Source organism: Taeniopygia guttata, chromosome 27 (assembly GCF_048771995.1).
Source record: "Taeniopygia guttata chromosome 27, bTaeGut7.mat, whole genome shotgun sequence".
In the NCBI taxonomy this organism is placed as follows: domain Eukaryota; kingdom Metazoa; phylum Chordata; class Aves; order Passeriformes; family Estrildidae; genus Taeniopygia; species Taeniopygia guttata.
The window spans coordinates 2,543,776-2,565,329 of record NC_133052.1 but is presented as its reverse complement, the minus strand read 5'-3'; the positions used below and the strand labels follow the sequence as shown (position 1 = coordinate 2,565,329).

At 53.7% G+C, this 21,554-nt stretch overlaps 2 protein-coding genes and 1 long non-coding RNA gene across 5 annotated transcripts; 2 read left to right on the top strand and 1 right to left on the bottom strand.

The window, feature by feature from the left end:
- Positions 1-957: 957 nt before the first annotated feature.
- Positions 958-11,076, top strand: ODAD4 (outer dynein arm docking complex subunit 4). Of its 3 annotated transcripts, XM_030256252.4 has the most exons (12): positions 961-1,625; positions 1,978-2,109; positions 2,374-2,527; positions 4,685-4,746; positions 5,424-5,580; positions 6,359-6,583; positions 7,558-7,765; positions 9,455-9,541; positions 9,733-9,929; positions 10,100-10,200; positions 10,406-10,484; positions 10,841-11,076. In XM_030256252.4, the coding sequence occupies exons 1-12, from the start codon at positions 1,518-1,520 to the stop codon at positions 10,909-10,911; spliced, it is 1,581 nt and encodes a 526-aa protein (XP_030112112.4). In that variant the 5' UTR covers positions 961-1,517; the 3' UTR covers positions 10,912-11,076. The 3 variants fall into 3 exon arrangements, with proteins under 3 accessions (XP_072775142.1, XP_072775141.1, XP_030112112.4); XM_072919040.1 differs by lacking the exon at positions 10,841-11,076 and having other exon boundaries at positions 959-1,625; positions 10,406-10,624; XM_072919041.1 differs by lacking the exons at positions 2,374-2,527; positions 4,685-4,746; positions 10,841-11,076 and having other exon boundaries at positions 958-1,625; positions 10,406-10,624.
- On the bottom strand, positions 10,352-11,303 carry LOC140680708 (uncharacterized). The gene is made up of 2 exons (XR_012052065.1): positions 11,080-11,303; positions 10,352-10,876 (listed from the first exon to the last, which is right to left on the bottom strand). It is a non-coding gene; the product is annotated as an uncharacterized lncRNA (long non-coding RNA).
- Positions 11,304-11,396: 93 nt separating this feature from the next.
- Positions 11,397-17,951, top strand: CNP (2'',3''-cyclic nucleotide 3'' phosphodiesterase). The gene is made up of 4 exons (XM_030256255.4): positions 11,397-11,530; positions 13,814-14,483; positions 15,060-15,202; positions 15,732-17,951. Exons 1-4 carry the CDS (start codon positions 11,528-11,530, stop codon positions 16,182-16,184), a joined length of 1,269 nt encoding a protein of 422 aa, XP_030112115.1. The 5' UTR covers positions 11,397-11,527; the 3' UTR covers positions 16,185-17,951.
- Positions 17,952-21,554: the final 3,603 nt, after the last annotated feature.

Sequence of the window (21,554 nt, the reverse complement as noted above, 5' to 3'; positions counted from 1 at the left end):
TCAGCGGGAGCACCCGGCCCGGCGAACAGGCGGCCTTGTCCCTGGGGAAAACGCCCAACCACTTGTTCTAAAATTTTAAAAGTTTAATAGTAATAAAATAGTTATAGAAATAGTAGTAAAATTTAGAGCAGCGAGAATTTGGACAGTTAGAGTTAGGACAATAAAAAGCAAAGAAACTCTGCCACAGAAACATGCCTTGCTAACAAGGGATTAACCCTTAAAAGTAATAGCCTGTTGCATATTCATATATCTCATACATTATTCAAAATTCTTTTCAAAGGATTTCTTATGCTTAGTTTCAACTCCCTCCTTCATATTGTAAATCAATTGTGTTGGTCCTTTGAAGTCTGAGTCTTCTTGATAAGGAGGCAATAATTCTTTTCTTGAGACCTTAGTGTCTTGTTGCTGTTATCTCTTAATTTCTTAATTATCTTATCCATTCCTTGAGCTACTTGCGAAAATTATCTTACATCACATAGTTTCTATTTTAATATTATGCTATAGCTTAAAACTATATTTAAAAGAGATGAATACAGCATGACTTTCCCACATAACATATATAGAATTCATTTTAATATTTGCGAACGGCCAATTATCTAATACGCATTTTTCACAGTCCCGACGTGGTGGCTGTGGTGTCCCCACGCCAATGTCACCCACCGAGCCGGGCACGGACCTGCCGCAGCCCTCACCAACACAGCGGGGGCACGGCGGTGCCAGTGGGGGAAAATCCCCCGGCAAACGTTACCGGCCGCAATTCCGTGCCCGGTTCTCCGGGGACGGGGTGTGGCAGCCCGGCCGCCACTCCGGAGCTCGGCAGTGCGTGTCTCCCCACCCTGGCGTGACCCCCAGCCCGCCTCCCGCCCCGGTGGCACCGGGCCAGCGGCACCGGGCCAGCGGCACCGGGCCCGCGGCACCGGGCCAGCGCCGGGCTCGGGCGGTGCCGTTCAGTGCCGCCGGTTCCGAGCGGGACCGGTGCCCTCCCCCCGCCCTTCCCCTGGGCCGCCTGGCAGGAACAAAGTGTTTCAAGCACAAATCTTGGCGCAGAGTCTGAGCCAGCGCCAAAATGAAGTCGGGAGCGGAGCGCTGATGGGAGCGAACCGGCAGAATTTGCCGTTCGGCATTTATCTGCCCGGGATTACCGGGGCCAGCGGCGAGCACCAAACCAGCACCGAATAACCGACGGGAGGCAGGCGGTGGCTGCCCTCCGGTTGCGCTGCGGACCGCTGGGGCCGAGGAACTGGCTATGCCCGGTGGCACCGGGGCTGTGCGGAGCGGCCGCGCTCCCGCCCCTCCCGGCAGGGCTCCGGGAGCGCGGATGGACGAGCAGAACCCCACGGGCACGGAGACGGGTCAGCGGCACAGCCAGCGCCGAGCCGAGCCGAGCCGAGCCGGGCCCCCCGGGACACCGGCAGCGCACGCGGGCACCGGCCCGTCCGTCACCCCCGGGGCGGGGCGGTCACCGGGAGCGGGCGGGCCCGGTGCCCGTTGCTCGGCAACGGCGGCGCCGCGCTGCCATGGCGGACGAGGAGCTGCCCGTCGTCTCCTTCGGGAGCCTCATGACCGAGGGCACCACCCTGGTGCGGCGCGGCCAGCACGACAAGGCTCTGGGCTGCTTCAATGACGTGAGGGCACCGGGGGACCGCGGGGATGCGGTTCGGTTCAGGCGGGGGAACAGCCGCGGGGGCACCCGCAACAGGCGGGGACACGGAGGGATGTGTCCCCAGGAGGGCTCGGCACGAGGGGTGACCCAGACGGGGCAGTGCAGGGACAGGGCAGCGCTGCGGCACAAAAACAAGAGAAAACTCTTCAGTGAAATCCTTGTGGTTTTATCCTCATCCATCATCAAGATCCACGTGGGAACTGTGGCATCGAATACCTGCACTTGTGTATTTGTGGTGTTGAGGCAGCACAGGTGACATATCCGTGTGTGTGACATGTCCAGCGCTGGTGACGTGTCTGTGTCTGTGGTTCCAGGCACTGAAGCTGAGAGCAGGAGACAAGCACTGCCTTATCACCCGCTCCAAGTGCTTTCTGAAACTTGGAGACACTGAAAACTCCTTGAAAGATGCTGAAGCCTCGCTTCAAATTGATAATACATTCTCCGAGGTAACCAGCTGAGGGGGAAGGAGGGGGATGGCCAAGAGCTGGCCTGGATCTGTGAGACCCTGCAGGGTCTGGGGCAGAGCTGTGAGGAAACTCCAGTCACTCCTGAGATTTCTGCTGCTCTCAGAGCTGTTGAGGTGCTCGGGCACCTCCAGGTCTGGCCTTTAATGGAGGCAAGTTGTTTCACGTGGGCCTGACAGGAGTTACTTGAGATCCAGCAAAAGTTCCCCTCATTTTATCAATTTCTTTCCCCAAATGTGGTTTTAGGGGCTTTACCAGAAAGCAGAGACACTGTACACCATGGGGGACTTTGAGTTTGCGCTGGTGTTTTACCACCGAGGCCGAAGGCTCCGCCCCGACCTGCACAAGTTCCAGCTGGGCATCCACAAGGCTGAGGAGGCCATTATCAACTGCATTGGGAGTAAGAAGTGTCACTTTCTGGCCCCCGTGAGCCTGGACAATGCTGTTCAGGGCACAGCTGATGGCAAATCAGCTCTGCAAGTGACCCAAGAGCCCCACAGCAGAGCTTTTCTCTGCTTCTGGGTTTGTGTTCTTTGTGGCAGATAAATCCAGGAAGCACCACAAAGAGCCAACCCTGCTCTTTTTTCCTTTTGTTCTTTCTTTCTCCCCTGAACACTTGTTCTTACACAGTACCTGATCCCTTTAGTTCAGTAGGTAAATCCTGACACTCCAGTTTCCAAAATCATCATGGAAAGTTTCCAGAGAATACAGACCAGAGCAGCTCATCTAATCTGTGAGAGATTAGATGAGCTGCTCTCATCTAATCTCAGTACATGAGGGGAGCTGACAAGGAAGTTGGAGACACTATTTACAAGGGCCTGGAGTGCCAGGACAAGGGAGAATGGCTTCCCTTGGATGGGATATTGGGGAGAAATTCTCCCCTGTGAGGGTGGGGAGGCCCTGGCAGAGGTTGCCCAGAGAAGCTGTGTCTACCCCATCCCTGGAAGTGTCCAGGGCCAGGCTGGAAGGGCTTGGAGCACCCTGGGATAGTGGAAGATGTCCCTACCCATGGGAGGTGCAATTCTAGGGGATGGAACTGCATGAGCTCTAAAGTCCCTTCCTATCTAAACCATTCTGGGATTTCATGATTCTATGATCTACCTCCAGCACTAATTACATAATCCATTTTGAGACCTTTATCCCTGTATTCCAAGCTTGGAATGCAATGTGCCACGCTACCTCAGACTGGCCTCCTGAAATCCTGACTCTCCTCCAGTTTTCATTGCAAAAGAGCAGTGAAACTGTTGACTCTTGCAATGAGCTCTGCTTTCACCATTCCTGGCTCAGATCACTGAGCAGGTCCTGGAGAGACAAGAAAGGCCAAGGACCTCGTGGGCTTTAAAACAAACAGAAAACTCTTTTCACGTAGTTTTTCTCTCAGCCCTGCCAGCAGGCATGGACAGGACATGTCCCAGTGTGGGGCACAGACACACCTCACCTGGGGCTGCCACTGCTGACATGTGAGTGGGACACGTGTGCAGGGCTCCCCTGGAGCTGCCAAACCTGTGGGGTGGGTTGGAGCCTGTCCCTGCCCAGCACCTGGCACGCCCCTCTCACACCCTACACAGATTCCCAGCTAGGCCAGGGCCTCCCTCTGCAGAATTTCAAAACTTCAGCCCTCCCCCAGTGCCAGGGTTTAACACGTGCCAGTGGCACCGGAGCCTGCAGCACTTTCATATGGGATAGTTATTTAAAAAACAGGGAAGATTTCCAGATCTGGCTTGCTTTCCTCCATCCCTGCTGCTTCCTGAGCTTAGCACAATGCTCAGATATCATCACAGCTCCAGCTGAAATCTTCCCAGCTCAATATCCCGAGCCAAGAGCTCTAACCACCTTTGGACCCCCTAGGCTGCAGGCACAAAAATTAATTTAAAAAATAGACAACTCTTCTTTTAAATCAGTCAGTAGCTGTGAGATGCAGGGAAACATAAAAACAAGCCAGCGTGGATCTGGATGTTTGAACAGTTGGGAAATGCACACACATTAACAGGGTACATCCCCAGGCTGCTTCCCTGGCTCTGCTTCCCCTGGATGGATGGGAACACCTGCCCCTGTGACCTGCCTGTGTTTGTGCTGCTGGTCAGGGCCCCAGGGCTGCCAAAGGGAATTCTGCAGCAGCTCAGAAGCTCTGTCCTTCCCGCAGACCAAACAAAGAGCTGTTCCTCACTCTTCCTTCCCAGGCTGCAGACAGATGGTGGTGCTGGGGTCAAGTGAAAACACAATGGGCCTTTTGCCCTAATGAGTGCACAAACCTTTAAAATACCTTTCCTTCCATTTCATGCTCCAACTGTGATCCCCTAGAAGAACCTGCATCCTTCTCCTTCAGTTTCCATGCAGGATGTACCCTGTCTGCAGGAATATTGCAACAGGAGCCCCTGGTGGAGAAGCTGCATTCCCTGCTCCCAGAACACACCAACACCCCCTATTCCATGGGAAAGGATTAGAAAACCTTGGGTTGAAACTGAACGTTTTGGGCTTGGCACCTTTATGGGCATTTACTCACAACACCCTGCACAGCTGCTGAGCAGCACTAACACTGACCCCTCTGTGCCTGCAGATCCATCCTCGGTGAAGCTGGAGGGCAAGGAGGAGCTGTGCTTTGTGAGCAGGCAGGCAGAGGTACAGCTCGGGGCTCTTCTGGAGAACTTCTGGAGTTGTTGTAATGCTGAAATGGGCACCAGAGGAGTGGCAGTCCCTGCAGGGCCATGGCTGTGGGAGCAGGGGGCCTGCTGAAGGGCCTCTTGGGCACTAAAACACACTGGCCTGTCGTGAGAGTATTTGTCACCTGCTTCTAATGCAGGTCTGGCTCAAGCCACCCAGAATTTCAAGGGGAAGGCAGAAGGGCAGGAAGAGCCACCATGCAGGAACAAAACCTGGCATTTCTCCTCCAGCCCCTCTCTGGGGTATGCCAGCCACCCATCTAAAGAGTAACATCCCAGAGGTCAAAGAGGGCACTGTGAGCTCTAATATTGACTTTGGATTTACCTGATGTTTGAGGGTCACAGTTTTCATAATGGACACTTTCTTTATTGCTTCACTTTTGGATGCCCCGTTGCAGTAGTGTCTTATTCCTCTGAGAAGCCAGAACTAGTTCTTACCCTTTCTGTAACACCCTTGTGGTCCCCAGGGAGCACAACTGGCTGCAGAATTTCAGTTGCTCATGGCCAAAGCAGCTGGTGAGACACTTTCTGTTTTTATTTAAAAAAGAAGTTGTCTTATATGGAGTATAAACAGAATTCTCATTCCAGAGTTCCCTACTGAAGTCCCCCATCTCCTTTTGTTTTTTTTTTTTCTAGCTGCAGAGCAAAAAAGCCAACCAGAAACAGCAAAACAAACCAAAGGATCAAAAGGATCAAAACCAGACAAAGAAGAAGAGTCCAAAAACAGAGCGACAGCTTCTGGGACAGCTTTATGCTGACAAGGCATACCTGGAGAAATTGCTCAAGGATGAAGGTGTTTCTCCTTCTCAGCAGATTCTATTTTTCTTTCGTCCCTTTTTTTTTCTTCTTTATTTATTTTCTTCTTTTAAATCCCTGTGACTCTTCATTAGTTTTACCAGAGCTCATGTAGCACATGGTGCTCACAGTGGTGGGGACACAGGCAGATATCTGCTCATGGGGCTGTGACTCCTCTGTGGCTTTGTTATAAATGCTGTTACGGTCAAGATGCAGGAATTGGAGAAGTGTCTTATTTTAGAAAAAGGCACAAAGATGATGCTCCTTTATTTATATTTCTATGGCACTTTTCACCTAGAAATAAAGAAGTGATTAAGATTTGGTTTGCTCACAGGTTTTACAGTGTTGCCAGCACTAATTACACATGTGGGCGGTCTGGTTTGCAGGCAGGTAAAAGCCCTCTGAGTTTCCATCTGCCAGCCTGATCCACAGCACTGTTCAAAATGCTCTGTCAATACAGATGTGCCATACAGATGTTCTGTCCCAGAGGACAGGTGCTCAGCACAGCTGGCCCCACTTACTGGGCCCTGTCCTGGCTTTGATCAGCAGAGAAGGCAGCAGATATGAGGCTGGAACACCAGCTCAGCTCACTGAACCACAAGAGTAACAGAGTTTTTTGTTAGCTGCCCCATCACCTCAGCTCTGCGGAGCACGGGACACCTTCATTTCCAGGACTGTCTGTGTCAGAACAGAAAAACATTTCCAATTAATTCCCCACTGAGCTGCAGCTCAAATCTGTTGATTCTCATGTGGGTTCTACCTTATCTTATTTCCAGACTTGATGCAGAGCAGCACAAGGCAGGGGATGAAAGTCATGGACCTGGTTTTGAGTGGCATCTCCTACCTGAACCAGCGGCGGGATTTCTGGCAGCAGCAGAAGCCGATTTACGCGCGGGTGTACGAGCGCAAGGTGCTGCGGCAGGGCCGGGCGCGCGACGGGAGACAGAAACCAGCCGACATCGCCAGGTGCATCGCAAAGGAGATGGAGGATATCGAGCTGGGTGGGTGCCTGGCTGCAAGCTGAGTGCTGTGGGGGCTCTAATATTCCTGAGTTCTGCCTGGGGTTAGCCACTGCACCAGGTCTCAATTCCCAAGTATCACAGAATCCCAAGATGGTTTGGTGTCAGAATCTGAGGTATTGATGATTCCAAGATTGTAAAAAGTCTCTGTCTTTCTGCCCCATTGCCAAAGAAGAGCCATAATTGGTCTGTGCTGCTTTCAAGGTTGTTTATTCTGTTTATCTCTAACATGTTCTGCTGCCCTGCCGCAGCTCTGTCCTGCAGGGCAGCGTGTGGGGCTCTGCCCTCAGTGGGATGGTACAAACATTAAATACCACAAACTACCTGTGCTGGATTTACAATAACGTGCCACTGTAACACCCCTCAGTGGGATGGTACAAACATTAAATACCACAAACTACCTGTGCTGGATTTACAATAACGTGTCAATATCTGTCACCTACGTTGGACAGTGTGTCCCCAGCCTGAACCAACAGAAAAATGCCAACACCACAGTGAAACATCGAGAGCATGAAGAAGGAGAAAAAGGACAAGACACACCCAATTCCTCCATCTTGTCCCCTTTGGACCCCTAATCTAGAATCCTAAAATGTTACTTTTGCACCCGTGCCACACTTAATTATTACTCATATCAAACACGCAGAGCTGGTAATTCATCCTGTAAGATTGAAAACTCTTTTGCATGGGCAGAGATCACAGCCAGTGTCTCTGGGGCTCTGTCCAGGGGGGTTCTGACCCCTGCCAGGGTCCCAGACCCTCCAGGGCAGCCAGAAGGAAGCCCTGGATTCCCACAGGTTGGAAGGGACCTTGAAGTTCATCCCATTCCATCCCTCCTACCATGGGCAGGGACACCTTCCACTATCCCAGGTTGCTCCAAGCCCCATCCAGCCTGGTCTGGAATACTTCCAGGGATGGGGAATTCACAACTTCTCAATGTCTCTGCTCCCTGTCCCCAGCACTGGCCAGAGGTTCTGCTGAGGAAAGCTGCAGGAAAGCTGAGCGTTTGCTGAAAAAGGTACAAGCGTGGTCAGAGGATGAAGTTCCCAACAAGAATGAACTGATTGGGAACCTCCACAACTGCATTGGGAATGCACAGTTGGCAATGGGACAGATGGAGGCAGCTCTGCGCAGCCATAAGATGGATCTGGATTGTGCCAGGCAGCAGTAAGTTCTGGGAAGTTCAGGTGGGTGGAGAAAGGGGAAAATGCCTTTGTGGGGGTGTTTTAGCATTAGGTAATGTAATTCTCACCTGGGGGGTTTTAACAGGGTTGCACATTCAGCTCTGCCCAAGTATTAGGGTCTGTGGTGACTTTATCTTCACTATTTCAAAACAAGGTGCCTGAAGCAGATTTTTAAGGGCCCACAGCACAGGACACATCAGAACCTCTTCTGTAGCAAAGCAAAAGAACACAAGTCCCAGTTTCAGCACTTTAATCTTGAGCAGGTACTTTCTTCTCAGGAAGACCTGGGTTGAAATTGATCCAGTTTTCTGCTACATTTTGTCTTAAACTCCTTTACATAGAGACTATTAAGCATGGCTTGAATTAAAGGTCTCTTCCAGGTGCACTTACCTGTCTGCACCACACACGGCTCTTCCAGCTGAACCACAGTGGAGCAAAATGTAGTCTTAGATTTAGCAAGAGTTTGCAAAGCATGGCAGAAATCATGGCTTGAAGTGATTTATGTTTTGCAGTAGTCACTGAGATTTTCAGATGTCACTGAGTGGTTGTTTCTTATTGTAGTAGGGTGTCCCTGATGTGGGGATAATTAGCATTGACTCCATGATTCTAGAAGGCTGATCAATTGTTTTATTATACTATACTATACTATACTTATTCAGAAACTCATTGCCCTTGCAGACAGTCCAATACAGACTAGATTAATCCTTGAATTTAAAACAATAATTATTAGCTAATTAAGAAATCACCCTTTAGTAAACAAATCTCCAAAACAACAAGTGAAAATAAGAATTGTTTCCCATTTTCTCTACTCACAGCCTTCCCTAGGACAATGCCTGGGAAAGCTGTGTGCCGCTCTCTGGAGCTAGAGAGCTGCAACCACAGTTTCTCATTTCCAAAAATCCTTTTGGAAATGAATGTTGGTTTAGGAAAAGGAGCGGCGGGGACGGGCAGGCTGCGCCCTCGGGCGGCTGCAGCTGGGGACGCCGCTAATGACTCATTAATGACTGGCGTTAATGACCCCGGGACAGGGGTTTGAGCTCGGATCCCTCCGGTCCCTTCCCACCCAAACCGGTCTGTGATTCATGAATCCCATCGCAGTTATGTGCTCCCCGCACATGCCTTTCCATCTCTAAGGTAAAGGTAGGCAAAGCTGCTTCTGAAGATGAGAACGAGGATAATTAATAAAAAAAATTAAAGCCCACAGGGTCTGTTATTACAGAAAGAGCTGCGTGTAGCATGGAGCAAAGCTTGGTCCAAGCCCAGGGTCAGGGCTGGTGGCAGGGGCCTGCAGACACACTGCAGGCACCTTTTTGGCTCTTTGTTTCGAAAGACAGAAATCATCCCTAAGTGTCAGGGACACAAAGGGAAAGAGAGGCAAAGAAAAGCGGAAAGACTTTCCCAAGGACTGTCAGTTTTACATTAAAATTAATAGTAATCAAAGGCAAAGCTAAACCATTTTCCCTGTGTCTCATGGGGTCAGCTGCCAGAGCTGTAGATGAAATCAAAAATCAACCTTGATTTCATGACTTTCAGCCTGCCCTGGGCCCTTTAATTCCCAACACTTTTCTGAGGGCATGGGGAACACCAAAGGGACCATGAGGCTGAAGAAATGCAGAATGAGTGAGGAACAGGACTATGTCAGTGCCACAATCCCTTTGTCTCCCTGTCTCAGCTTTCTGACCGAAGCTATGTCCCGGGCCCTGGACAACATCGGCCACGTGTACGCCCGAACTGGCAAGTTCCAGCAGGCCATCAACACGTATGTACAGCCCAGCAGCAAAGGCATCAGGGGGTTGGAGTGACCCAGGTGGTGGATTTCCACTTGTGTATTCTCACTGCAGCCAGGCCTGGGGAAATTTTCACACCTGAACCCTTTGCTATCAAACCAGTGTTTGAGTTGTAACTGTCCCCAGTGAAGTTTGGTAAAGGTTTGTCTTACTCTGCTTGAAGCTGGGAGGAGAAGATCCCACTGGCCCTATCCAGCTTGGAGAGGGCCTGGCTGTTCCATGAAATTGGGCGGTGCTACCTCGAGCTCGATAAAGCTGAAGCAGCCCGAGAGTATGGCCAGATGTCCCTGGAGTCAGCAGATGAAGAGGGGGATGTGGAGTGGCAGCTCCACGCCACCGTGCTGGTGGCACAGGCACAAGGTAAAGATGCGGGCACAGGTTTTGCTCTCAGGGTGGAGAAGCTGGTCTGAAAACATCTCTAGGATTTAACAGCCAAAGCAACTGCTCAAATCAAGCCAAGACTAGCTTGATTACTTCTTATTTTTCTCCTGATGCTGGGCTAAACTGGCTGGTATCCTTGTCTGTCCCAGTGAAATTGAAAGATTACCGGTCTGCAATCCTGAATTTTGAAAAAGCTCTGGAGAAGGCAAAGCTTGTTCCCAGTGAAGCTGCTCAGAACGGCATCATTGCGGTAAGGGGGCTGCTGAGGGCAGGAGGAGCTCTGGGCAGCCTCTGGGAGTAGCTGTTATCCCAGCTGGGATACTCCAGCTAGCAGTACTGCAGAAATGCAGTTTTACAGTAGGAAAGGATTTGGTAATGATAGACAGCAAAACAGGAAAATGTTGGGTATGTAGCTGCATTTCTGGGGCTTTTATTAAGAATTTCATCTCTTTCAGGCCTTGGATAACGTGAGCAAAAGCTTCATTGCAGAGCTGAACAAAGGCCACAAAGACAAGCCGGCTTCCTCACGAGAAGGTGCTTGTCATTCACACCTTGCACCCAGCAATGGGAAAAATCCCCACTCTCCTGTTGTTGCTGCACATCAGCAGCACCTTGGAATTCCCACAGCACCCATTTCCTCGCAAGTATTGAATTAAAATCTTGGTGGAAGGCCAGGATTGCTTCAGATGTGCTGCCAGCTTAGAGATAACCGCGCTCCCCGAGTGTCCCCTGCAGGCTGGCCCGGTCGGTGTCACCGGCAGCCCGGCCCTGCCCCGCCGCTCCCGGGGCTCGGGGGAGGGTCGAGATTCCCGGTGAGGGTAAGGGAGCCTTTCCTGTGCCCAGCTGCTGAGTTCTAAGACTTGGCTTAAGTTTTCCTTTTCCCTTCCCAGATCGCCTCTTCAGCAGTGAAAACATAAAAGCCACCACTGCGAATGGGGAAGAGAAGGAGAAAAGGAGTTGAGATCAAAAGCCATAAGAGGAAGCAGAAACGATAAATAAGCAGAAAGAAACGATATGTAAGCAGACGGAAACGTTCAAGGCGGGAAAGGGACAAGGAAATAAAGGAGAGCAGTGGGGTAAAGTAGAGCCTAGGCGAGGAGTTGAAATAAATATTGAGTAAGCGTCATACCCAGCACTGGAGTGATGTGTCCCTAGCAGGGAAGGAGCCGGTCCGAGCTGCCGCCGTTCTCGGAGCGCTGCCTCCCCCGGCCCCGTGGCCCCGGCAGCATCCCCGGGACTGTCCCGGCAGCATCCCCGGGACTGTGACCCGGCAGCATCCCCGGGACTGTCCCGGCAGCATCCCCGGGACTGTCCCGGCAGCATCCCCGGGACTGTCCCGGCAGCATCCCCGGTCTGTCCCGGCAGCACCCCCGGGACTGGCCCGGCAGCACCCCCGGGCCCGGCTCCTCCGCGGCCGGGCGGGGCGGAGGGCTGAGCCCCGGGGAGGGTCGGGTCCGGCCCTCGGGGGCGGGCGGCTCCCGGGGCTATGAAAGGAGCCGCGGCCGCGCCCGCCCCAGAGCCGCTTCCCCGCCGCGCCGCTCCGCACCGGCGGCCGCCCCGGAGCCCCTGCCCTCACCATGGTAAGCGGGGCCGGCGGGATGGGGATCGGGATCAGCACCGGGATCAGCACCGGGATCAGCATCGGGATCAGCACCGGGGTCGGGCAGAGGTTCCGATTCCCGAAAGGCGGAAGCACCGGCGGCGTTGCCGACACGTGGGCGCTGGGTCCGGGGGAACGGAGGCAGCCGGGCCCCGAGAACGGCCCCGAGAACGGCCCCGGGGCTCCGTCTCGGGGGTCCCGGGACACTCTGGGGGCTGCCGGACACGGACATGCCGGGACCGGGAGCGATCGCAGCCCCCGTTCCGTGGGGAGCGGGAGACAAGCGGCAGCTTTGTGGGGGCGGCGGGGGGGCCGGGCTGGGCTCAATGGGAGATTGTCCGGCCAGACCCCGCTGCCCCGGGCTCTGCGGAGCCTTTGTCCGCCCGGCCCGGCCCGTGAAGGCGCCCGTTGTCCCCGAGCCGGCGGCGAACAATGGCCCGGGGGGGGCCCCGCGATTGTTCCTTTGTTCACGGGGCTGAAAAGCGCCTCAGTCCCCTCAGCAGCTGCCGCGGCAGAACAGCGGCCCCGGTCCCCGCCCGCGGGACAGCCCGGTGCGGGGACAGCCCGGTGCGGGGACAGCCCGGTGCGGGGACAGCCCGGTGCAGGGACAGCCCGGTGCGGGGACAGCCCGGTGCGGGGGACAGCCCGGTGCGGGGACAGCCCGGTGCGGGGACAGCCCGGTGCGGGGGACAGCCCGGTGCGGGGACAGCCGGTGCGGGGCACAGCCCGGTGCGGGGACAGCCCGGTGCGGGGGACAGCCCAGCCCGGTGCGGGGACAGCCCGGTGCGGGGGACAGCCCGGTGCGGGGGGCAGCCCGGTGCGGGGACAGCCCGGTGCGGGGGACAGCCGGTGCGGGGACAGCCCGGTGCGGGGGACAGCCCGGTGCGGGGACAGCCCGGTGCCGCCGCAGCACCAGCTCCGGCTGTGCGACCCCCTGGCAAACGGGGCACATGAGCTGCGAGGAGGAGCAGCGCTCCAGGGAACACCGGCGTGAGCACCGTGAGCCCCGAGCCCGCGGGGAAAGCAGCACGGGGGTCACCGGGCAGCCCGGAGGTTCCTGCTGCTCTCAGGGGCTCCTTTGGCCCCGTCTGGGTGTGAGGCTGCAGCTGAGCCCAGGGCAGGCAGTGCCCGTGGGAAATGTGGGGGTCCTGCTCCTGCTGCCAGGGCATTTGGAGCCAAAACCCACCTGCACCTTCTGGAATAAAGAGATGGGGAAATCAGCATCTGAAAAGTGTTTTTTTAAAGCTGTGAACTGGAAGCACATTTTTCTGGCCCAGGCAGAACAGTTATGTTTTATGTAAAACTTCTCAATTTTTGCATTAAAGGCAAAAACTCACTTCTTGGGCATCCCTCCCACGGTCCAGTGGGTTGCAAGCTGGCCTGGCCCATGGGCAGCTGGGGGGGTGGAAAGTTCATGTACTGACCCAACAAGCATCTGCCTTGTTGATACAATTGAGGACTCCCACAGCTGAAGAAATCCCACGTTTCCATTCAGTCCCGTGTTTTCCCAGGGGAAATTAATTCCCTACTGGGAATTAATCTGGGATTCTGCTAACAGGAGCTGCTGGCAGGAGGGGAGGGACAGACCTGCCAGCTCCCAGCGGCATCTCACGCTCGCTGCTGCCAACCGCGAGTGTTTCATTTATTTCAGCACTCGAGGTTTCACTTTCGAGTTCCGACTTGCAGCTGCTGCTGGGAGGAGTTTGGCTTTCCTGGAAGCCTCGGTTGCTCTTCCCAAGAAGAGCTCAAATTCCCTCCTGTCAGGCGCTCAGCCCCATCCTTGTGGGCTGCTCTAGGAAACAGCCTCTTCCCTGGGAATAGTTTGTGATTCAGGTGAAGGGACAGGAGAGTGGCAGCTCACAACCTGCTGGGACTTTCAGTTCCCCTTGGGCTCCTCCACGGGTCGCTGCCCCTCGCATCCGGCAGCCACAGGTGTTTGTTCAAGTGTTCAGACTAAATGTGCCACACGAGGAGCTCTGCCTGGGCTGGGGCTTTGTGGCAGTCCATGGTGCCTGAGAAAACCCTTCCTGGTGGAGCAGGACTGCAGCTGCTGAGGCCAGAATGGGGAGCAGGGCTGAACCTTCAGCCCTTGGGTGGGATGCAGTGGATCTCTGCTGTGGGAGGTGTCAGCTGAGCAGGGCACTCAAGCGAGGGAGTGTGGAGGCGATGCTCCCTTGCCCCATCCTTTCCATTAAAGGTCCCAGCAGGGCCACATTGTCTCTGGGGTTCCTGCCCTGCAAAGTGTTTTCTCCTTCCATTTCAGAACAGAGGCTTCTCCAAGAAGAGTCACACTTTCCTGCCTAAAATATTTAGAAAAATGTCTACTCAATCAGCGAAAGAGAGACCTGAGAGTTTGCATTTCCCATTCCTGGATGATGAAGACACCATCTCCACACTCAAAGAATCCAAAACCTTTTTCATCCTCCGGGGCCTGCCTGGCAGTGGGAAGTCCACCCTCGCCCAGGCCATCCACGATCGGTACAAAGACGCCTGCAAGGTCATCTCTGTCGACCACTATAAAATTACACCATTAATCAGAAGCTCCATTCCCGAAGAGTACTCCAAGGTGGATGAGGATCTAGTTGACTATTGCAAACGGGAGATCAGCGTGATTGTTTTGGATGACACTCACCATGAGCGGGAACGGCTGGAGCAGCTCTTTGACATTGCTGACAAGTACCGGTACAAAGTCATCTTCGCCGAGCCCAAAACCCCGTGGCGCTTGGATTGTCCCCAGCTAAAGGACAAGAATCAGTGGAAACTCTCTGTGGAAGAGCTGAAGAAGATGAAGCCAAGCTTAGAGAAGGAATTCCTCCCCATGTATTTTGGGTGGTTTTTGAGCAAAAGAAGTTCGGAGATCCTGAGGAAGGCTGGTCAGGCATTCTTGGATGAGCTTGGGAGTCTCAAAGCCTTCAAAAAGGAGAGTAAATACTGTATGTATAGATGCTGTCTTACCACGTTCTTACCTGTTGATGTTAACAAGTCTGATTAGCTTCTAAAGTCAATTTTTAATACTGCCAGCAAGAAAAGCTTTTTAAAGCTACTAACCTGGTCTTCATAGTTGCCAAAGTTGTTTTTTTAAGTAAAAACAAATTAAAGAGCTTTTCCCAATCTGTTTAGGTCTGGTCCCACAGGGCACTGAGCTCAGGTGGCAGCAGCAGGACAGGGAATCCTGGGTGTCCCCTGGTTCCGGGGGGCTGGGTGGGAAAAAGGCAAAGAGAGAGAAATGGGAAAGGCTGAACAATCCCATCCCTCAGGGGACTCTCACACCATCAGGTTTAAGATGAGCCACGATGATGCACAGGAGCTTCTTTCTGTTCTCTGGCTCCATCTGCTGTGAGCCTGGGAGGAGGGAGGGGTTTTGGTTTCCCACCCAGTGCTCCCCAGAAGTCAGAGAGACAAGATGGGATGGCTGGGATGGAGAAGGGAGCTGAGATGGCACCAGGGCTCGTGGGTTGACATCAGGGGGATCACTCTGTGACAGTGACATTGTTTACCTGTATCTACAGTTCCTTCTGCTATTGAAGATCCCAAAATAAAAATAGATCTCACCAGTTACTTTGTGAAGAGGCCACCTGGGGTCCTGCACTGCACCACCAAATACACTGAGTTTGGAAAAGCAGCCGGAGCCGAGGAATATGCGCAGCAGGAAGTGAGTGCTGGGGTCCCACCTCCTTCCCACACCCCTGTGTCCCCTCCCTCCCCAGTGGGGTGTCCATGAGCCTGGGAGAGGGTTGGGGATGGGCTTTGCTCTGACCCAAGAGGCCAAATATAGGGACAGGAACTACGTCCATGTGGCCTGTGGAGAGGAAACTCCATATTGTGGACATGGTGATCGTTTCCTATTTCCAAACAAAATATTCCCACTTTCCCCAGTCTCACATGACTTCCAGCATCATCTCTGACAGCTTGAGCTGAATGATGATGAATTGAGGTATTTAGATTCCCAGATCAATTATTTCAGAGCACATAAGCCCAGATTAAATATTGGAATTTTTGAAGGACAAAGACATTACCAGCTTTGAACCCACGGAGCTGGGACATCAGCCACTGACCTCTCCTCGCTCTGGGTATTTTGGCCGTGTCACAGCAAGAAGTGCCATGAGCAGCCACACTGTCCCCGAGCCTGGGGACAACGTGCAGCAGCACCCACAGGCACTAACGCTGTCCCTCCCCTCCAGGCCGTGAAGGCTTCCTACGGCAAAGCCTTCACCCTCTCCATCTCGGCTCTGTTCATCACCACAAAGACTGTCGGGGCTCGCATCGAGCTGAGCGAGCAGCAGCTGCAGCTCTGGCCCGGGGATGCTGACAAGATCCTGCCCACGGACAACCTCCCGCGGGGCAGCCGCGCCCACATCACCCTCGGCTGCGCCAACGGCGTCGAAGCCGTCCAGACGGGGCTCGACCTGCTGGAGTTTGTGAAGCTGGAAAAGGCAGGGAACAAAGGGGAGCAAGTGGGGGAAATTGGAGGAGGGAAACTGCTGTATTTTGATAACGGTATGTGGATGCTGGTCCTGTCTAAAAAGATTGATGTGAGGGCGATATTCTCGGGATACTATGGGAAGGGAAAACTCGTGCCAACGCAGAGCACCAACAAACGGGGCGCTGCCTTTAGCTCCTGCACCATCATCTAGGAACACAGGCAGGGCAGCTCCTCGGTTTGTTTTTAAAAGGCAAAGTAACTCCTGTAACCTTAAAAGTGTAAAGAGAAATAATTCTACCTTTACTAAAGTCAACCCTCCTGCCCACCCCAGCATGAAGCCTCTGGGGAGTTATCGGCCTCAGAAAAGGAAGAAAACAAGCAACTCCTGACTGAAAACTGTCACAGTTTTTAATGTGAGTTTTGGAGGGAACTTGCTGGGGTGTCCTGCTTGTTTTCTTCCTTGGAGAAAGATCAACTCTGGGGCTTTTATTGCTTCCCTCTGAACCACAATCGTTCGATCTTTACCTGTTGGCACTGACCAAAGCCTGCCAGTCGCTGGTCTGAAGCCAAGGGAGCTGCAGGATATCCCTCCCCTCCCACACCCAGGGACTGACACTGGCCATTCTGGCAGCTGATTACAGGGTCAGAACTAGTGAGACCCAGGCCTGGGTCACTCCTGTCAGGAGTCCTGTCCTTACCAAGGGTTTGGCCCCTCAGGACAGACCTTGCTGAGGGCAGTGGGTCCTGGCAGCCCTAATCGCAGCTGCCCAGTGGGCTCCATCCCAGCTCCTGTCCCTCACAGCAGAGATGCTCTGGGGACAGCCAGGAGGAGGGCACAGTGCCAGGTGATGTCTTAAAGACACCAACCATGAACTTTGGTGAAATCAAGTGAAACACCAGGACAGGGAGCCAATTCCTGCAAAGCGGCTCCAGCCAATTCCCTCCACCTGGGCTGGACCAAGCACCATCCCGTGTCCTGTAGGGAACAATCCTGCCTTGGCAGGGAGTGGAAAAGATGAACTAACATCTTTTCCATCTTATTTGATAGAAACTAAAATCATGTCTGAAGTACACAACTGGACTTCATGCAAGATTTTACTCCCTTCCTCTAATGCACTTGAATGTTAAGAGTTAGGCTGGAGTAACCCCGTAGTGTAGGAAGTGGAGGCACTGTAACCGTGTAACTCACATCTGCTCAATTCTAAACCCCAGCTGGAAGTTACTGACCCAGCACTTGTGTCATTAAATCTGTTTTATTGAAACTTGGGTTTGTGCTCTGCCAGGCCCTGGCCCAGCAGGGCGGTGGCTCCTGGGCATTGTTTAACACAAAGCTCCACTAACAGCCCCAGGTAAGGTCACAGCTCGACCTCCTGCTCTGGCTCAGGGTCTGGGGAGCAGAGTGACATTAACCCACACTAACACTGTAAATACTGACTGTGTTTGAGGCGTGGGCTGGGCTGGGGCTGGCGCTGGGCACAGCCCACCCCGAGTCCAGTGTTGCTGGGGCAAGGAACATTTCTCTCTGACTGTTCGAGGCCAGAAGCAGGGAGAGCTTTGGTGCTTTTCTGGTACCAAACACTCTGCCATGAAAGCAAAATACTTCCTGCTGATCAGAAGCAAAGAATAAATTCTCATTATACCATAAAATAGTGAGCTTTAAACCCACCCAGAGCACCTGTGCCCCTTCATGGAGAAACCCCTCCAAGCTTCTGCACTGGCAGCAGCCGAGTGCTCCATGCTCAGCCAGGGCCTCTCCTGACAGAACCTCAAGGGTTTGTTCCACCAAAGCTTTACAAGGTATTTGCCAGCACCTGGCTGAGCCCACACCCCCAGCACCCAGATCACTCCAGCACTGGAATACACAGCTGGAATATCTCCTTCATCTGCCTGTTCAAGAACAACAGTGACATTGTCGTCGTTTGAGTTTTTATTAGTTTGTACATCATATACAGTTTATAATAAAGTAAAACCGATTGCATATGGGTCTGCTCAGGCTGATTTCCCATACAAACACGGCATCAGGAGTTCTGCTAAGGAAGTAAACAACAAATATTCACATTTTTACCATTCACATCCTAGAAAGGTCCAAGAGGGACAGTTGGTACCAATGCGGAGCCCGGCTGGGAGAGGATGAGGAGTTTGGCAAAGCAATGGGACAGCGATTGCTCCATGCAATTCCCCTTTCCTCCCAGGGAAAGGTTGAGCTATGTACACTGAGGTAAACATTCCGAATTCCAATTCAGATAAATACGGCAGCGCAGGGACAAGCTCCTCTCCAAGTGGCTTCGCATCGGTGCCCGGATTTGTCCTGACTGTTCCGTAATGTTGTGACACACGTGCACTGTGGGGCTCTGGGTGCTCCCCCGTGCCCCCTCACACCACACTCTGTTCACACGAGCCATTAGGGGACAGTGGGGACAGGGTGGGCAGTCAGACAGGCTGGGATGGCAGCCAGGCTGCTCACCCCGCTGCGCTCCCCGAGGATCCTGCCCTCCTGGGCCACCCCTGAGCTCCAGCTCGGGTGCAGTGTCCCAGCTCCCAGCAACAGACCAGAGCTGTCCCTCCGAGCTCGGATCTGGGGAAGGGAAAATGCCCAGCACTGCTCCAAGAAGGGATAACCCCATCCATGAAGGTGGGAGTGGGGAGAGCTGGGCCTGGCCAGGAAGGCCAAAGCATTTCACATCAGCTCCCACAGTCGTGCAGGGACCCAGAATGGCCCCACAGAGCCAAGGGCAGGGACAGCCACCAGCTACTGCTACCTACCCCTGCCACAGCCCTGCCACAGCTGCCCAGGGACTAGCACTGCTCCAGGGACATGGGAGGGTGCAGCACACAGTTGTCCTGTTCCCTAGGGAAGAGGAGGGGAAAGGACAAGGCACGAATTCAAACAGGATGAAAACCATCCATTAGAAATAAGAGAATATCTGGAGTTATTACTGAAACTGAGGAGGTCATTTGGAAATGGCAAAGCAGCACGTGCCCAACCCCGTGGCTGTTTGATGGCTGCAGATCCAGGGCCAGTGTGGCTGGACAGGGACTGGCACCAGCCTCCATGTCAGACACCACAGCAGCGTCCACTCTGTACCTCAGCAGATACAGAGAGTGGAGGGGCCCACTATTCCATGGATAATTCTCTTGTACCTGAACAATTTGTCTTTTTCCCATTTCCCAACCTGCATTTCTGCATTTACAACAGCCAGCAGCACTGGGGATCCTGCTCACTGAACACTCCCAGGATCAAAAACGTTTCTGTGCAGCCAAAGCAATGAGGAACCTCAAGAGGGTGGCCAGAACCTCCTGAATGGACTTCACAGCTTTTCAACCCAAACTATTCCATGAGCCTCTGAGCATGGCCAGACAAAACCACATCCAAGGCAAAGCCTAAGAGCCAAATAATTCCTGATCTCCCTGCCAAAACTGCAGTCCTACAGCAGAGCCCTCACATGCCAGCTCTGCCCACAGCCACACTCCTCACACACTTCTCTTCACAACTTTCCCACAGAAGGTGACAGCCACTCCCCAGCTCTCGAGCTGTTCAGAGCATCTGCAACTCTGCTGGTGGAAGATGCCCCTGACACACCAGCCTGGTCTGGCTCTCAGCCACAGCAGCTCTGCTCTTTCCAGGCCCTTCCTGCTGGCAGCAGCTCCCACAGCACCAGCCGTTCCCCCTTGGAGACCCCGGGCAGGAGTTGCCAGGCTGAGAGCCACACCAAAGCCTGTCCATGCCACCACGCCTGTGCCTTGGGCAGCCCCCACAGCCCCAGCTCCTGCACCTCTGTGTGCTCTTTGTCCTTCTGGGAACAGCGCAGGCACTGCATGGCTTGAAGGTGCTCATTTGTGGTCTCTGTGCCAAGTCCCTGTGGCCAGTGACTCCTGTGGGGCCAGTGGCTCCTGTGGGGCTGGTGGCCCCTCCACATGGGAGGGCTGCAAGTGGCTGGAGCACTGTGACTCAGCTTCCCCCAACCACAACCCATGGACAATGCCCTGGAACCACCATGTGTGGAGGCAACACGCCAAGCAATGCACAGCTGAGTCCATTTTTTGGAAAGAAGCAGAGTTTTGTCTCCCCAAGCCGAGCTGGGACACGGTGGAGGTCACAGTGCCACTGGGCACTGCTGCTGCCCTGAGGTGCCAGGTGCCACCAAGCCCTGCTCTGTGCTGGGGGAACAGGCACTGCACAGGGCCTGGGGCACTCCAGGCTAGTGGAAGATGTCCCTGCCCATGGCAGGGGGTTGGACTTGAGAGCCTTTAAAGGCCTTCCAGCCCAATCCATTCCATGGTTCCATACATTTGCCTTCACCTTGGTTCACGTAACAACGCGCTGTAGAAAGTCTTGGCACTCACCATATGAATATTTAACTACATTAAATCATGCATTCATGTACAGGTTATAAATAGCTGCTGTATACATTTTCTCTCCCAGAAGCAGAGCCATTCCACTCCTGTGCTCCAAGGAACGGGCTCACTCAGCCTGGAGAGAAGGAAGGGAGGAAGGAAGCTGGTCACACTTCCCTGGGGCAGGGGAAAATGAGAATAAACCCAGTGACAGACACAGAACACGGCTCTGCTCGGCAACAGGAGACTGAGAACAGCCCAAACTGTACAGTGACATCAACACACACACAGGACGAGATGTCATGGAACCAAAATGCCACTAAACTCTTGTAAACTCTGGTTACAGTGCCAGGAAAGCTGGGGAAGCATCAGTGTGCATAGACCAGTATTTCAGTTCCCCATGTATTCACCATTTCAGAGCCTGAAAAGTGCCAGGACCCAGCTGCTCTTGGCGCACCTGGGCGGGTCCATCCCTCACACCGGTGTGAAGGACCTCGGAACAAACGTGGGAGAGTCAGGTTTTGAAAGTAACTCAGCACTGGTTACTTAGAAAACTAAGTTTCAAACGAGTTGTAAAAGACTCTATTCTGCAGTGCTAAAATTTAAGCCCTTAAATTTTCCTTCTATGAAAGCAGATTGTCAAGAATCCTGACCAAACACCACAGCAGGACCACGACAGGACCTCGTGGCCCTGCACCAGTCCCTGTCCTGCTGGAGGGCACACCCAGCCCTCAGGAGGGAGGAAGACAAAGACCTGGCATTCCAGTGGTCACCTTGTGCGATGAGCTCCCTGCAGTGTTTGTTCTGCTGCGGGAAGGCAAAGCTGGTGTTACACAGAGTCACTGGGAGGTTCTCTCTCAGCACAGCCCAGCCTGTGTGCACAAACATCCATTCTCCGAGCCAACTCCAGCCTCCAGCAACCCCACACTGCCAGGGTCAGCCCAGGACCCCGGCCACAGCCCCTCTGCTCCTCACTGAGCACCAGTTCAGGACCCCCAGCCACGGCCCCACTGCTCCTCTCACACCCCAGGCTGAGCACAACCTCCAGGGACTGGGCCTGACAGCACCAGGCTCCAGAACCCACCAGCCAGGAGCTCACACAGGGCACCTGGACACAAAGGTGCTGTCCATGCTGTAGAGAAAAGGGGAGTTCCAGAAGCAGAGCTCTCTCCCAGCTGAGACTCTGCTGTAACACCACCTTTTAGGTGAAAATCAAACTGCTAACAGGCAGTGCCCTACACCAAAC